General features: G+C 33.3%; 1 protein-coding gene across 1 annotated transcript; it reads right to left on the bottom strand.

Annotated features, from left to right (window-relative positions):
* Positions 1-724: 724 nt before the first annotated feature.
* LOC119839467 (roundabout homolog 1-like) lies at positions 725-15,617 on the bottom strand. The gene is made up of 15 exons (XM_038365736.1): positions 15,319-15,617; positions 11,315-11,507; positions 10,879-10,982; positions 10,581-10,734; positions 10,185-10,389; positions 9,722-9,905; positions 8,937-9,382; positions 8,585-8,867; positions 8,023-8,138; positions 6,363-6,574; positions 5,443-5,597; positions 4,725-4,841; positions 3,273-3,412; positions 1,515-1,847; positions 725-1,090 (listed from the first exon to the last, which is right to left on the bottom strand). The coding sequence occupies exons 1-15, from the start codon at positions 15,425-15,427 to the stop codon at positions 1,061-1,063; spliced, it is 2,781 nt and encodes a 926-aa protein (XP_038221664.1). The 5' UTR covers positions 15,428-15,617; the 3' UTR covers positions 725-1,060.
* Positions 15,618-16,275: the final 658 nt, after the last annotated feature.

Genomic DNA, 16,275 nt, shown 5'->3' with positions numbered 1-16,275 from the left:
TCTATGGTTATATTGTTTCATGTGTGCTAATTACGACTTTAATCTATGATGGTATATATTGGAACTATACGAAAAATTATTAAATGATACTATAAGTCGTATTACTATTCAGTGTTTTTTGCATTGTTTTTAAATTTGATTGAAATTTGTAAGTTAGAATATAAAATAGATTAGAATCATATTAGTTCAAACTGGATTTCCTTCAGGTGAATTTTGCAATAGGCATAATTTGAAGAATGATATAAAAAAGGTAATATAAATGTAATCAGTTCGAGTTTCGACAAAAAATGAAGGTTTCTCACCTTTTGGCGATAAAAGTTTTTTTGTAGACAACAATCATACTTTTCAAAGAACCCAAGGCTTGAATTATATTGTTGAATTTTTTCTGGCTATTTGGAGCAGATGTGTTAATGCTATAAAAAACTTTTTTTTCTATCTTGAAGTCTATTTCTAAGGTTAACTTTATATTATTATATAATACAGTTAATGGATTCATGGTACGTTTTACAATATCCGAGTCATACAAATGTTAAAAACTTTAACATTTCAGAATTCCTTTTTTTTGTTACAAGATGCTCTGGGGTAATTACGTTATATTATGTAGATGGTTATTTATAATTCTATTAATGCTTTTAAAGTTTTCTAATTCGATTTAATTATGTTGATTTTTTTCTTAGTATATAAACAACCCTGTTAATTTAATATCTCAATTTTCCAAATTACGTCATATAAATTGTAATCACCCCAAAACAATATGCGTTATGTTAATATTGTTATTAATAAAAAATATTATTTTTAATTTATTCGGAAATTGTAAAACGATCCATTTATTTATTAGATAAAATCAGAAACGGTTAACATAAGTAGAAAATAACTAAAACAACGTGAGTCGATTAAATATACAAGAATTCTATTAAATTGGATACAGCAGTTCCGTACACTTTCTAATACACATATACGCAGGTAAAAACTGTCAAAATCTCTATTATCTACATGAGTTTCAAAATGATATATATATTATTGCTTCGTATTTCGACTAATTTCTAAGCTTCCGATACACTTACTTTAGTTGGTTTTTGCTCTCAGGACTCTGTAAAGAATATAGTAAATTAATGATAGAATATTAAACTAACAACAACAACAAAACATTTGCAATTTACCAGAATTCAAATGAAATAACATTTGAATTCTGGTAAATTGCAAATGTTTTCTGAAGAAGACATTTTTAGTTTTTGCTTTTTTTTCTCTTAACTCAAATTACATTGGAAACATACATTATTCAATGTTGTCAAAGTATTTTAATTTATTTACTGCATTTTAAACCAATACCCATATTCTTTGGACATTATATCAATCATAAAACCTAGAATTTAACGTAAATGTTTGTACTGTAACTGTAAATCCCAATCCAAACAACCTATCAAAACCAAAAAAAAATCGAAACCCATCAATTACAACCCAAACAGAAGTCAAAAATCGCGACTACCAAACAAAGACATCACAAAATCGCATACCTCATACGGCGGCGGCGGCAATATATCACACAGATTTATTTGACAGCCCTGTTCCGTCCGATTCGCGCGCTGTATCGGGATTTTGAAGCTATTCTCGCGGCCGAGCCAGTGCCACTGCGGGTAGTCGTATTCTAGATCGTTCTGTCGACTGCGCGAGCGGGTCGAGTCGTCGTCCTCGTGCCTCAGTTCCTTGTAGTCGCGGTTAGTCGATCGACTGGACGAGCTGTGGCACGTGGAGCACTCGTGCGAGTATTGGACGCTGCCGTTGCAAGAGCGGACTATGCTGTTGGAGCGGCGTTCGGGGTAATGCGCGTCGCTGGTTTCGTTGCTGTCCTGTTTTGTTGAGAATTCGATTTATTGCAACTTTATATTCACGTCGCAATTTCTCGAAATTACCAGATTATATTATGTTGTCTGATAGAAAATATTAAGTAATGTATACGTCAAAAAACACAAGCACTAGGCGGGCTCTATACACTATGAGTGATTTTATTAAAAAGTCGTGAAACTGTTCAAAATAAATGCACGAAAAGAGTAATAAAGAATACATTATCCTAAAAAATATCGCTCACTTGATCGACAATAACATAATTGCTTTGATTAAGATGACATTTAATGGATTAGTGGAACATTTAAAAGATGCGACTCATACAAAAATAAACTGAGATACAAGTAACATAAAACTTTAAACTATTGGTCATATGAATACATTCCTATCCTGTTTAATATAGAAATGTAAGCAACGGTGTCATGAGCTAAAATGAATATATGGCTGTCGTTTTAAATGAAGTATTAAAGCGCATTGTTAACCTTAAATGGTTAGAAAACAAGACTGTGTTTTATTGCAAATTTGATTTTACTTATTCCTTGTACAAAAGACATATTACAAAAGACGTACGAAGGAAAAGTAAGAAAAAATATAAATAAATTACTTTAACAACCAAGAATTACACAACTGTAAATAACCGATAAGTGAATTTCATATTTTATGAAACAAACTTACAAAATATTTCCAAATAACCAAAAGATTGTACTCAAAGCGACATAAATCAAAATTTAATCAGAACTTATGTATCAACTTGCGAATATAACATCGTATAAACGAATTACACAATACTGTGTGAATATCAAATCTACGCTCGAGCCGCGAAAGGCGGGCTTATCTAATATCAACAAGAGAGTTCTCATGGTTATCAACACAGATTATAAATTTTACTAGATACCGCAGGTTCTACCGTGTCATTTCCAGTTCAAGGTAGGCGCAAAGCGCTTAATCGTATTGTATGAGCTTTGACAGTTGCAGGAAATATTTGTGTATTTTATATTTAACTGCATTTTGAGTCGTAATGGACAAAGTTTCAAGATACATTTTACGAAAGATTTGGTGTTAGGAGTAGTTTTTGTTGGAAGTACAAAGGATGGATAAAACTAATTGATCCTTACTCCATCTAGTTAAAACTTGTCTCTGATTAGCGATACAAAATTCCTATAAATAAACCTACTTGTCCAATAAATGAATTATATACTTAATAAATCTTATCTTCAAATATGTTGTAATATATCTACTATCTAACTATCCAAATGCTAATGATGACTCAACATTCCTAGAAATAAAGTAATGGTTAATAAACTTGGTCCAATTATAATTTTACTTATCTTTGACAAATTTTAAGCTGTACAACTACTTATATTAAAATTACATCATTTACTACTCTCTTAAAAATAATAGTAATACCATCTAGTTACTTTAACTCTTACCTTGAAATTAAGTTCAGTGTAAATAGCACTAGAGGCGTAGGGCTCCGGGCGCTTGATCCTCTCCGCGCTCCCCTCCACACCCTGTATGGAGTTCTGCGGCAGACAGTACTCGGGCTCTATGTTGATCGCTGATTGGCCCGCTATGGAACAACCGTTGGTTTGAATTTTCCGTTCCATTTGTCGTTTTTTTTTTTTATTTGTTTTTTTTTTGAAGGAATAGATTTATGGTCGCTCGCTTTGCTCTTGTGACACTTTAAATTTTAGACTAGTAGGCCAATCAGATTTAATTAAATTGTACAGAGAAGTTAGAAAAATTCGATTACAATGTTGTATTTTAAGAATGATGCGAAATATATAATTTTTAAATAATGATTATTTGGTTGAAATAACTAGTTTATATTTAACCCTATGTAAGTGGTAGAACAGTAATAATAGTATGTCTGCTCGTCGATTACACGAGGGTATTTGTGTACTGAGCTATTGTTTTCTTACATAATAAGTACTTTTAGTGCAATTCGGTAATTACAATCTCATGAAAGATTTAAAATGAAATTTGAACGTGTCGTACAGTTTTAGTTACATACATAATTATATATTTACTTAAGTTATTTAGTGTAATATACCCACACATCAGTTACTCATGAAATAAGCGAATTTAGCACAAAACTTTACTTAATACTTTGTTAGTTCTAAAATACATTATGGTGCGCGGTATGACATGGTATGTTATCAATGTTTTAAAAATACTATTTGACTCTATAAAATCTATAACCTTTACCATGCATATTCAACAGATCATAAATTACAAGTAAACATCAATAACTAATAGATAATTACTTTTATATCCACTGGTATGCAGTGTTCAAATATAAAAAATATCAGGAACATTTTTCATATAAATTCATTTAAAAATAGTTACGTTGATGAATGGCTCCAATCGGCTCGGACAAATGAGATCATTTGCCTCATGTTTATTCATAAACTTTATCGTTACAATTACTCGAGATAAAATAACTAAGTGTTTTATACGTCTTATAAATTAAGCAATTAGGCGCATTAATAATGAGATAAGGATAAATTAGCGCGAGGTATTAATCGGTGTAAAAGGAATTGCTGAACAGAATATGGAACAAAGTATATAAGTACTTTTTTATGACGCCTTTTAAAACATGTTTTCGTACTTACCATGCCATGTGGAAGATTTTTTTTTTATTACAAATGTATTTATTTTAGGCTACAGGGTGAATTGTATAAGGTCAGGGATGCAACCTATAATATTATGTTTCTACTATTGGTGGGAATTCTACTTAAGTTGACTTGATGGATAGATTTTGTTAATTTGTGGGATAGATAGATTTCCCATCCATTTTGTAGTAAAGTTATGGAATAGATAGATTTGTTAATTTGTGGGATAGATGGGATTAAAATTTGGGATTAGTCCTTAGTCCTTACAAGTGAGCAGGGTCTGGCAGGTGTCCATGTGCGTATCGGGAGCGGCGAACACGGGCCGGTCTCGCAACCAGATCGTGTCCTTGTTCAGTAAGCACTGCGCTGGGACTATCGCTTGACCTATTGGGAAATGGTTTATTGAATAAATAGAGGGTAGATGGAGAACATATTTAACTAACGTGAGGGTACATGGTGAAAATATTAAACTAAGGTGAAGTGGATGGAAAAGAATTGGTTGTTGCAGTGCCACCAACTTATCTGTGAAATGAAGGGTTACGTCAATGCCGCTCCAGACAAAGGTTTAGAATAATATTAATATTTCGGGTATCACTTTTAATATCCTGACTATTACACAATATATTATCAATATTAGCACTTTTTTATTTTAGGTAATTTTTTCGCCATTTCAAAGATGAGTTGGTAGACAATGTATATCATATTTTTATTTCTGGTCTGATGGAAATATGTGGAAAAATATATTGAGGTACTTGTGATGACGCTGAGCGTCATCACAAGTACCTCAATATATTTTTTGGATGTTTTAAGACGTTTTTTAACTAAATTTAAGTGTGTCATTTAAATTAATATGTAGTTTGTTCAACCCACATTGTAATTCTCTAAAAAAATATATGCAAAGAAAAGTTAATTTACTTTTGTGTGGGACTATATCAAATATCAAACAATTTAAACTCATACATATAAACCTATTACAGTTACTTACCAGTGGCCTTCTTCCTCTGAATGCCATTCCGTCGCCTGATATAATAGATGCTGACAACACCGATAACGATCACCGAGAATAATGTCAGGCCAAGCGCCAATAACCAGGTCTCTTGTAAAATGTGCGGGATCGTGGAATCGTGAGGTGGTTCCGTCCTATAATCGATTATTACTTTAAAATCAGTTTAACACGATCAATGTAATACCGATATTGAACTGATGTCGATGTGGGTGGAACAATAGATGTTACGTTTGAATGACAGATTGCGATGCGTGAAAGAATTGCGTAAAATATTCTGGCATGAACAGCACTAATTCCGTTATAAATCATATTGACTATGTTATGATAAATTTGAAAAAATAACTTGAAATTTTAGTATAGTACACCTATGATAACATTGTTCTATTTTATAATGAAATTAAATACTTTTGATACGCACATATTTTTTACGTTTTTATCTGTAATTACGCTTTATATAATAATTAAGTATGTTTTATACATATCTATAATACTAAGCTGGGGCAGCTTGACCACATCAAGATCTGTCCCACTAAGAAATCTGTTACACTACTTTTAAAACCTTAGAGATCAGACGAAATGGAACAAGGGAATGTGGGAAATGAGCACGCTTCATCGCAAATTCGGCCAACTGGCACCTGGGAAGGTACGACACTACACAGACAACCGAAATAAATGTTACATGTCTCGCACGATGAGTCTTCTTGATTGAGACTTCTTCAAGCCGGTGGGCCGCATCCTTTTCCACACCCGTCCCAACCATTCCTATAGTACTTGTACTTATTATTCTGTGCCTATAGTCCCGTCCCTTTCGTAAATATTCATGGGCGGTGGTGATGGCTTACCATCAGGCGAGCCACTCGGTTGGCCGCTTACATAAAAACAGGAGCACAAAAACTCACTGCACATAATGTCGCTGCGACTGCATGGGTAGCATGTGTATGAGCGCGGGCGCGCTGAAGGGCCCGCGGCCGCGGCGCGTGGCGGCGGCCGCGCGCGCGCTGTAGCGGCCGCCCGCGCGCAGCGAGCTCGCGGCCGCGGCGCGGGTGCGCGCGCCCAGCGACATCTGCCCCACCACGCGCCCCGACGTGCCGCTGCCCACGCGGATTTCGATCTACGTTCATACTCGATTGTTATTATCGCGGATACAGAAACCTTAACTAATACTTAACGAACAATTTTCTATTACTCAAATATCGGATATCAATTACGTTTTAATCTTCTGTTGGATGCAAAATTGTCATTTAAGATACAGATGTTGCTTTTCATAACTTGTCAAAACATGTTTAGCTATCGAATACTATGAAAAGTCGAATCACTTAGAGACGGCGTGGATTGTACGGATTGTGCCGTGGTGTTCGTACGTTAATTATTCAACGTTCGGCGCAACTACCCTCACTTTGTTAATAGTTTTTTTGACTGGCTGCGATTTGTTATTAACTGACTACATCAATTAGGCAGTTGTATAGAAATGCAGAACATTTGTATTGCCATCAAACTAATATTTAAGTCATACCCTTTTTATTTCTTACATATAAAATAAGCTGATCGCCCCTTCTTACCCGTGGTATACATAGACTATGTCACTCAGTAAACTGCAGCTTTTTAATGGTGAAATAATTTTTTAAATCAGTCGAATGGTTTATGCGTGAATGTTACAAACATACAAAAATACAAAAGTTTCCATTTTATAACATTAGTGTAGATTGTTTTATGACGTAAGTCTGGATGTAAGTTTTACATCAGAACATAAAATATCTCTACAACCAATAAAACTGTCCGATAGCGCTATACTTCCCCAAACAGAGAACTCGCGTCCGCCATGCATGCATCGTGACATGTTTGCTCTTCGATATTAGCTACCATTCCCATATAAATCTTCGCGATATTACCTATTGTATAAAAAAAAATCCCCAGGCAATTTATTTATTGTATAATTTAAAATCCATTCGTTACTGAAATCTATATAGAATGTATGTCTTCTTTATTATCATCATTTATCATTGATCTGGGTACTTAGGTAGTTTTTTTATTGAGTTTACAATGTGCTTACATAATCAAGGACACCAGTGAATATCCGGGACGTTCCTTATTTTTTATATTCCCTTAAAAACCGCAGATAAGGAAAGATAAAAATCGAGTCTGGCAACTAAACTCATAAATAACTTCTATCGACAGATATGGGTCATCTAACTTAAACACAAGTTCACGGCGACGATTTTATGGCTATCGGAAAATAGACTGTGGATACGGGGTATTGATTACATAATATATTGTGTATAGTGTTACATGAGGCATTGAAAGTTTTATGTACTTAAAATGAACTATACTAAATTCATTGCAATTGTCACTATTTTCTAAATTTATTAATGTAATATTTGTATCTACAACTTTAATGCTATATACAGTGATAATTATGAGTTTTTTATTTTTTACAAAAAAATGGCTACAGAGAACGTGAAAACGTTTTTAACATAGAAATTAAAAATAAAGAAATGATCACACTTTTGACTATATTAAAAAAAAATTCTTCACCCCAAACCCAAAGCACCCAAAACCCACCAAGTATCCAGTAAGCTCCCCATTCCACGTGTCAGCCGGCGGCGGCTCCCAGCGGATCCACGCCGAGCTCGCGTTTATCACTCCGCCCGTCACGCTTTGCGGAGGGTGTGAGGGCACTACAACAATTATTTACGGCTATTAACAAAAACCCATTAAAAAGGGCATTTGTACCAGGAACCTATACCTGTACCCAACTCTGGGATAATTAAAATATAGTGAGAAATGTTTTCAAATATTTCTCACTATTTTTAATGGTCTGCAAATCGAGTATTGAGTAAAATAATAAGGTTCAAACTTGACAGAAAACTTTATTTCATAATTACTTTTATTTAATAATAAAACAAATACGTTCATCTCGGAAATATGTGTGAAAGTCCTTTGAATTTAATTCAAAATGGAGATAAAATCTCTCATAAGCAATCGTTGCAATTTATCATATCGGTATAATATATACCCAAAAATTGTAATGTATCTATTACAAAACTGAATAACAAAATGCCCCGCACGTAATATTAATATCCTATTCACATATAACATAAACACATTAATCAACATCACTTACCGTCGTCATCTGTTGAACCAACCATCGAGTTCGAAGGTTTACCCAATAGCATCTTATAGAAGGGCATTAGAAAAACGTCATATTGCACATACGCTCGCAACCCAGACAGTACGTAACTAGACGAGCCGCTGTTATCAACATGCACAAGAGATCCATTAGAACATGTGTCCACTTGAGACACATTTAAAATGGATCCATCTTCGGTACTATTACGCCAATTCAACGAAGTACCGTTGTACCAGATCTTCACTCCTTCCAAATACTCGTTGTAATCAGTTAGAACCTAAAACGAGACATGACATGTAAACTCCGCGTTTTTATCGCACGTCCTAACGTAAACATCAACACTCACATCCCAAACAACTTTGAGCGAAGTCGACGACAAAGTTTCCACCCTCTTTAATACTAAAACGTTCTGTTGCAAATATTTCCTCGCTTGAACGAACTCGTACTCCGTCATACGGATCTGGTGTTCGTAATTTACGTCGAAGTCATCTGAGGAATGCTCTAATACATCGCCCTTTCTTAGAACATTAAGATAAGCTTCTTGCATCACGCTTCCAGCCGCATTAACGGCAACACATATTACTCTTCCGCCGTGTTCTACTTTTACCCCGTCGAGATACAATAAGCTGGAATTGCTCTTTGTACATTCTGGAAATAGCAGGCTATCCTGAACACCTTCTAATATCCAGAAAGTAGTAGGTGTAGGTAAGCCTTTTGCTTCACAGGGTATCGATACCACGTCCCCTTCCCAAGCGGTCAAGTTGGACGGTATCTGCGTGAAGTGGGGTAACGCTGAAACAGATGGTGATATTAAAATAACTCTGACATAAATCTTACTATTCAACTATAACTATGCATCAGGTTTTTATATATAGTGTGTGTATTTTATGCGCGACATAAAATGCCAAAGTTATTTTTTTTATTATTTATAGTTGATACACTCCACCTCTTTAAAGCGTTGTTGAAATTTGAATATAATTTGGATTCAGAGCCTATATAGCTACAATCTTATGACAACTGTTGGGACAAGCAAATAGTGGCCTTTTATGGACTTAGACATAATTGGACTAAAATTTAAATGCACAGAGCACATCTAATCTGTCATCCAAAGAAAACAAGGCAGGAACTCACAATAAACAGTCAAAGTAGCACTCGCGACACTAGTGCCCGTATGGCTATCGGCCCGACAGGAATAGACACCCGCGTCGGACGCGGACACCTGTTCCAGCCGTAACAGTCCGCGGATTATGGACGCGTGAGACGGGAGAACACCGTCTTCCTTGTACCATGTTATTTTTACGCTCGCGTCGTAACTCTGCAATGAAACACGTTAAATGGCCGCCCATTTATAAAACTATATTGGGGATTAATGGATGATGAATAGCAATTTGTTTGAAGATTTTTAAAGCGAGGAAATATTGGAAGTAAGATTTAGATATATTTTCATATTATAATATGTACGAAAATATATTAGGAATCAATGAACCCGACATTCATAAAATATTCTAACAAGCAGTAACATTATATAAAACATATTCTGAATAGCGGCAATCTGGTAAAACAATTAGCCCGTGGTTTTGAATGTGGTTTTTACCTGGCAGTTAAATTCGACGTTTTGGCCGACCAGTGCTGTGATATTAGTGGGTTTAGTGACAAAATGCGGTCGCCTTAGTACAATAAGCGCAGCCGCTCGGCTTTGCCTTTCCCCAGCTATGTTGGATGCGACACATCGGAAAAGACCACTGTCATTTGGTAGCGTTTCCAATATTTTTAAACTTCCGGTTTCTGTGATTGTCACCCTAAAAGAAATAAGTTTTTAACAGTTGTATGACTTTTTAACTATTATAATTATTGTAAATGTATAGATGGGTGAATTCATTCCTATAATTTATTTTACACTTCCTATCCAAGTATATTCAACAAAATATTATAATTAAAGACGTAAGTGTCCGTTAAGTTTATATTCGTATACAACACGTGTTACACTTACCTGCCATTAACTTCTACGTCATACGGCTGACCATCTTTCAACCAATGTACAGAAGCATCTGGAACCCCCTTAGGAGGTATACATTCTAACAACGCGGGATCTCCAGCTGCCACCTGAACGTCTCTAGGTTCAGCTCTGAATTCATCGCGTAAAACTAAAAAAATAAATTAGGCATTTTATTCTTTTAAAAATGTTCTAGTTTCAAAAGAAATTTGCAAGCCAAATTTGAAATAAAAGATAATAGCTAGATGAACCAGAAGATTATAGAAACATTCATTACAGCCAAAATATATCTTACCGGCTACATTTAAAGTTGCATTTTGACTAACAGCTTCCCCTGCAATATTTCGTGCTACACACCAATAAACCCCTTCGTCACTCTCTTTCTTTCCACGATTTACCCTAGTAAAAATATTAATGTTACATTTTGCAGGTTCATTAGAAGGTAATAAATAAATGTAAGCCAAGTAAGTAAAATACCTCTTACTGAATTATTACTTTAATTAATGCTTTTAACTATTCCTCCTAGACTAGTTTAGCATTGAAATTATAATGATAATTTTTCACTATTAAAGCTGGTTAAGATAATAAAATACTTATGCTAAAATCGATTACATTGATACCTTCTTCGTTTTTCACTAAAATATTTTACTAAAGGTTTTTTTCTCTTATAACTCTATTTTAAAATGTATTGCTTTCAACTGTTTACTTAAAACGCATACGCAACCACTCACCTAAGAAACAACAAGCCATCCTCTAAAAGTACCCTGTGTCCGTCTTCAACCCTGGGTAAGGGTGATCCATCCTTGTACCACTGCACGGTCGGCTTGGGCCGGCCCTCCACCACACATCTTAAAGTCGCTGGCTCACTTCGACCTGATACCGTGTTCGATGGGTGCTCTTTAATACGCGGCGCTCGATTTTGTGCTACAATTTCAAAATTTTTGAGACAATGAATGGAATTATAATTGGAAGAAAAAAACATTTGGCCATTTAATAAAAAGAATATTGTTTTAAAAATAAAGAACTGCCCTATTTCATCAAATACTTCTTTTAAACTAAGCTTTAAGATCATAAAAACTCAAATATATACCACTCGAACAAAACATTGTTCAAAAATAAGAATCATTCAAAAATAATTAGGTCACCCTCTAAAATAGCTATGTCATAATTATGATTTGAGATGATTTTGCGCTTTTGTTCAAAGAGAATATATTTTAAATAAGCAAGCAGACATTTAGTTTGATACATATAAGTTCCAGGTTACTACAAAACATCTTAAAAGTTAAAAATTAACCCGCCGACACTGTCCTGTACCACTTAATCTAGATTAAAAGTTATTTAAAAAGTTTCTATAAATACATTATTCAAAAAGAATCCGATAAACTATTCCTTTATTTATATACCCCGGCGGTCAAGCGCGGTAGTTGTCCTTTATTAATACTTGTCACTGTCACGATAACCCTTACAATATGTATTATCTTGACATGTGACAATATGCGTCGTCTTTTATTATAGGTTTTGTCCAGGCTATGTTAGACGTAAATAATTGATTTTGTTGGCCCACTGTATCGATTAATGGGTGATAGTTTTTTTTATAAACTGGTAGAAAAAGTAAAGGTACGATTTATAGTTATTATTGACTATACATAATTTCAGTACATCGATATACGTCTTAATAGCAATTGTAACAAACGGTTTAATTTAGGAAAGACTAAAAGGTAGTCGAATACTAAAGATATAAAAACAATAACAGCAATATTCTACAGATGTTTCACATTATTTTACTAACAATAGGGACATTTATTCCAAATTTTTATCGTTCTATGATTATATTAGCCCAATTTAATATAGAGTGAATTGAGTAGACGATATTCTGGCATGAAGAATCCTAACAGGTCATATTCTCATAAAACCGGATTGTATTCCAACGAACACCTCAGACTGCGTACAAAAATTGTCTATATATTACTCGCCGAACACTAATTAAAACGAGTTAAAGTTAAAGAAAAAACGTTCCATTGTTTCGTTAGCACACCGCTTTTACCCGAATACATTTTGTTAATTGGCCTCAAGCTACTTTTAATTATTCAATGAACAGTACCACCCATAACGAAACCAACTCCTTGTTTAATGATTTTTATGATATGGACATACAGGTCGTTATACCATGTAGGTTTATGGCGTAACACGGCTTGCTTCATTTTGGTACTGTGGATTTGATGACGTAGTGTACCATGTATAAAGTTCTCAACTTACATTATTTAGGGTGTGATTGTTTAATCAACAACTATCATTCATTTAAATAAAACCAATAATTTATATAAACCACTAAGTGTTTTCTGTTTTCAGTGTGATTCTCGCTGATGTGTGGCACACTGACTATCTCTGATTTCGAAATATTATATAGCAGTTTTTATAAAGTTTTATATAAACATATTATACTTCTTTTTTCGTTTTCTTTTGTTTAATTATAAATGCCAACCAAAATGGGTTCAAATCCGCTAGGATATAAAAAAAGATTAATGTATTTATTTAAATAAGATAAATTAATAAACGTAGGGGAGCATGCAATAATGGTAAAAACGTTATATTTTTTCGTTTTAATTTCTCTACCCATACAGTTAAACAAACCGTGAAGTCAAGTGAACGTATTTTCAAACGTAACATACTTTTATTTGAATATTGCAATGATTTTGGCGTATCCGGATAGCTAACCTGGTGTTTTGGCTTTAGAAAGTAAAAGCAATCCTTCAACTAGTCAACACCGTTGCCTATAATTTCTTGTGTAACTTTTATTACTTTTATACCATGTTAAAAAAACTTAATGTTATTAATGTCGTCTGAGGACAATCCGAGAAAAAAATAGAAGGCTATAATTTTTCAATGAGGTTACCTAGCTAAGTTCCATACCATTTATTTTACTTTTACAATAAGTATACAAGCAATATAGAAACTACAACAGAGTAGTCACGGTACGTGGTTATATGGTTAGATTTAAATCCATTGATATAAGAAGTAAAGCGAAACAAGGTTGAATTGCTATTAAGTACATAGTTAATGTAACTTAGTAGAAATATGGTTTGAAAATAACACTTTAAAAGTATTATTAACTAATTTAATAGCTCATTTTTTAACAAAGAGGATTCGATAGTGCTGTAATTAGCTTAACATCTCAAAAGCAATATCTTTCGTTATAAAACAAAAAAATATATTCTCGCTACAACCAAATCACAACTAAAATGTAGAGAGATACATAAATACAGCATTATTACATTTTATGCTAAAACTTAAAAAAAGGATTCAAAATTAATAATGATTTATTGGACTAATGCTGGCGTAATTTAATTACGTGTCCACTTCACTTTAAATAAAGTGACATATGTATTTCATTTTGTATTCCTATATGTTACGATACTAAGGAACACTTGGAAATAATATTCTTGTTTGTCCAAACATAACTATGTTAAATAAGACTGTCTCTAAATAATTTATACTAGGTATATAGTAACAATAGTACGTAGGTTTGTATACTATAGCACGTGGGATTCATAGCAGCAGAACGCTCAACACATAAAGTGAAAGTATCTGAATAAATAACGAATTTAGCAAGAGGAAATAAACATTAAATAATTAATACACATTTTATGTTTATTTATATATGTAAATTCTTGTCGTATTTCCGTGTTATCATTCAGAGTCAAGACAGACTGGCAGTGTGCTGGTTTCTTATCTAATGTAGAATGGCAGACTGACTTGTTGACGGTTTCTAAGGCTCTCCACTTGAACTTATAGTGGGGACGTTGTATTGCGACGTATAACATGCCGGTCTCGAGTTGGTTAGCAAGTTTTAACATTAATACAAAGTAATATTTGGTATTCTTTGCCATAGATTACGAAATTATTTAAATAACTATATGAGGAGATAGAATACATACATATACATTTTTTTATTCATTATTAGCAAAGGTTATTAATTACATTATTTTAGAATTTTAAATATGAATGCAGAGAAGCATGTCCAGTGTATAACATTTTATGACCCTCTTATACTACATCATCATTATTTTTTTTATTGATCCCGAAGCAGTCTAGCGCGATCTTATGGATGAAATTTATATGATGTTTGAATTTAATAAATAATTTATTCATTATTATGTTTTACAAGAAACAAATTAAATCACATATTATGACGATTATAAAAAAGTATGAAATTTTGTTTGAAACTAACAATAGAAAAATCTATTTGAAATGAGATATAAATGCGCGTCGGTTTAGTAAATGCCAAATAAGACAAATTTCTGAAGTTCAAAAACCTGAATCATATTATTTAAAACTTGATAAAAGTTATATGTGTTTTCAAAAATAATGAGATTAACAATCACCACACATAAACCTTTTAACAATAAGAATCAGCCAACGAGCAAGTTTCGTTTTTCAATTTTCAAATATTTTTGCAAAGGAATTAAAGTATAATTTTGATTTATCCACCTTATACCTACTATGAGTTATTTTAATTTTATTTAATACCTGTAACTAATACGAATATATATGATAACAATACATATTAAATTAAATTATTATATTAGTATAAAAAGAATAAGATTAAGTTTAGATAGACTTTAAAAGAAATAGAACATTTAAAATGTAATTAAATTATGTAAAAAAATAATAAATATAACAAATTATAAAAACACACCGTTTTTTGATATGTAAATAATTAAATAATTATAATTACCATTAGTTCCATTTAAACCGATGAGTAATAAATGCACAAACACCAGATAGACAAATTGACTCTTTCCATTTATGACGTTATCACAATCATTCCCACCGAAATCCACCATACTGCCACCAAATAACACCTTACACAATTAACTATTTACATTTTTACACAATCTCCATCAAAACAACAATATTTGTTTAAAATCCGAAAAACAATTGCGTTTTTTTTCTATTTCAATATGTCAAAACTTTTTCCCGCGTAAACATAGCGTTCGGATACTCGTCCGTGACACAACCAATCCGCCTCGTGTCGTGCGTCGTACTATCGCCTCCCTCCCTCATCTCTGTTTACTCTCTAAAATGGGGGGAATCGAAGGCGCCGTATCGGTGATCTTACGTGATATTACAGCTGACGTTTGACCTAATGTAAACAAACTTTAAGCGCCGTGAACTTACGATGATACGGTATTTTAATTGCATAATTGTTGCGTGCCTTGTTATACTTAGAATCCCCTGCCTTATCTATTTTATTGTTTAGGTAACATAATTTGTTATACACGATTTTGATGTAAGCAGATATAGGGCTAATATTTTTAATTGGAGTATGTTGATAAATTTAAGTTAATCATTTTTAAAGTTACTTCTTCATCACAGAAAAAATTATTCAGGCCGCAATTACCAACGGATAGTATATTTTACTACGCACAACTATGTCTAAGTCTATATGATTAATAACGTATTGTACATTTTTTATTAGTTGGGCGCATGAACGAGCTATAATAAAATATACTTAGCAGCACTCTGTGGTTTCGACTTTCGACCAATAGTGTGATTTGATAAAAAAAATAAACAGCGATTATAAGTTCTCTGCACCGAAAAAAAAAAAATTCAAAAGACCATTCAAAAAAGGAAACGAAACAAAATACGGCTTATTTCATTCGATGTATTTGTCGAGTTAGCGCATGCGCAC

This window comes from Zerene cesonia, chromosome 3 (assembly GCF_012273895.1).
Source record: "Zerene cesonia ecotype Mississippi chromosome 3, Zerene_cesonia_1.1, whole genome shotgun sequence".
NCBI lineage: Eukaryota > Metazoa > Arthropoda > Insecta > Lepidoptera > Pieridae > Zerene > Zerene cesonia.
Note: the sequence above shows the minus strand (reverse complement) of the source record. Positions and strands in the feature narration are given on the sequence as shown.

Coding starts and splice junctions, on each gene's coding strand:
- LOC119839467 (XM_038365736.1), bottom strand. CDS start 15,427: ATGGTGGATTTCGGTGGGAATGATTGTGATAACGTCATAAATGGAAAG. Junction 1,848..3,272: donor ACACTGAACTTAATTTCAAG/GTAAGAGTTAAA, acceptor TCAACAAAACAG/GACAGCAACGAAACCAGCGA. Junction 1,091..1,514: donor TGCCGCCGCCGCCGTATGAG/GTATGCGATTTT, acceptor TATTCTTTACAG/AGTCCTGAGAGCAAAAACCA.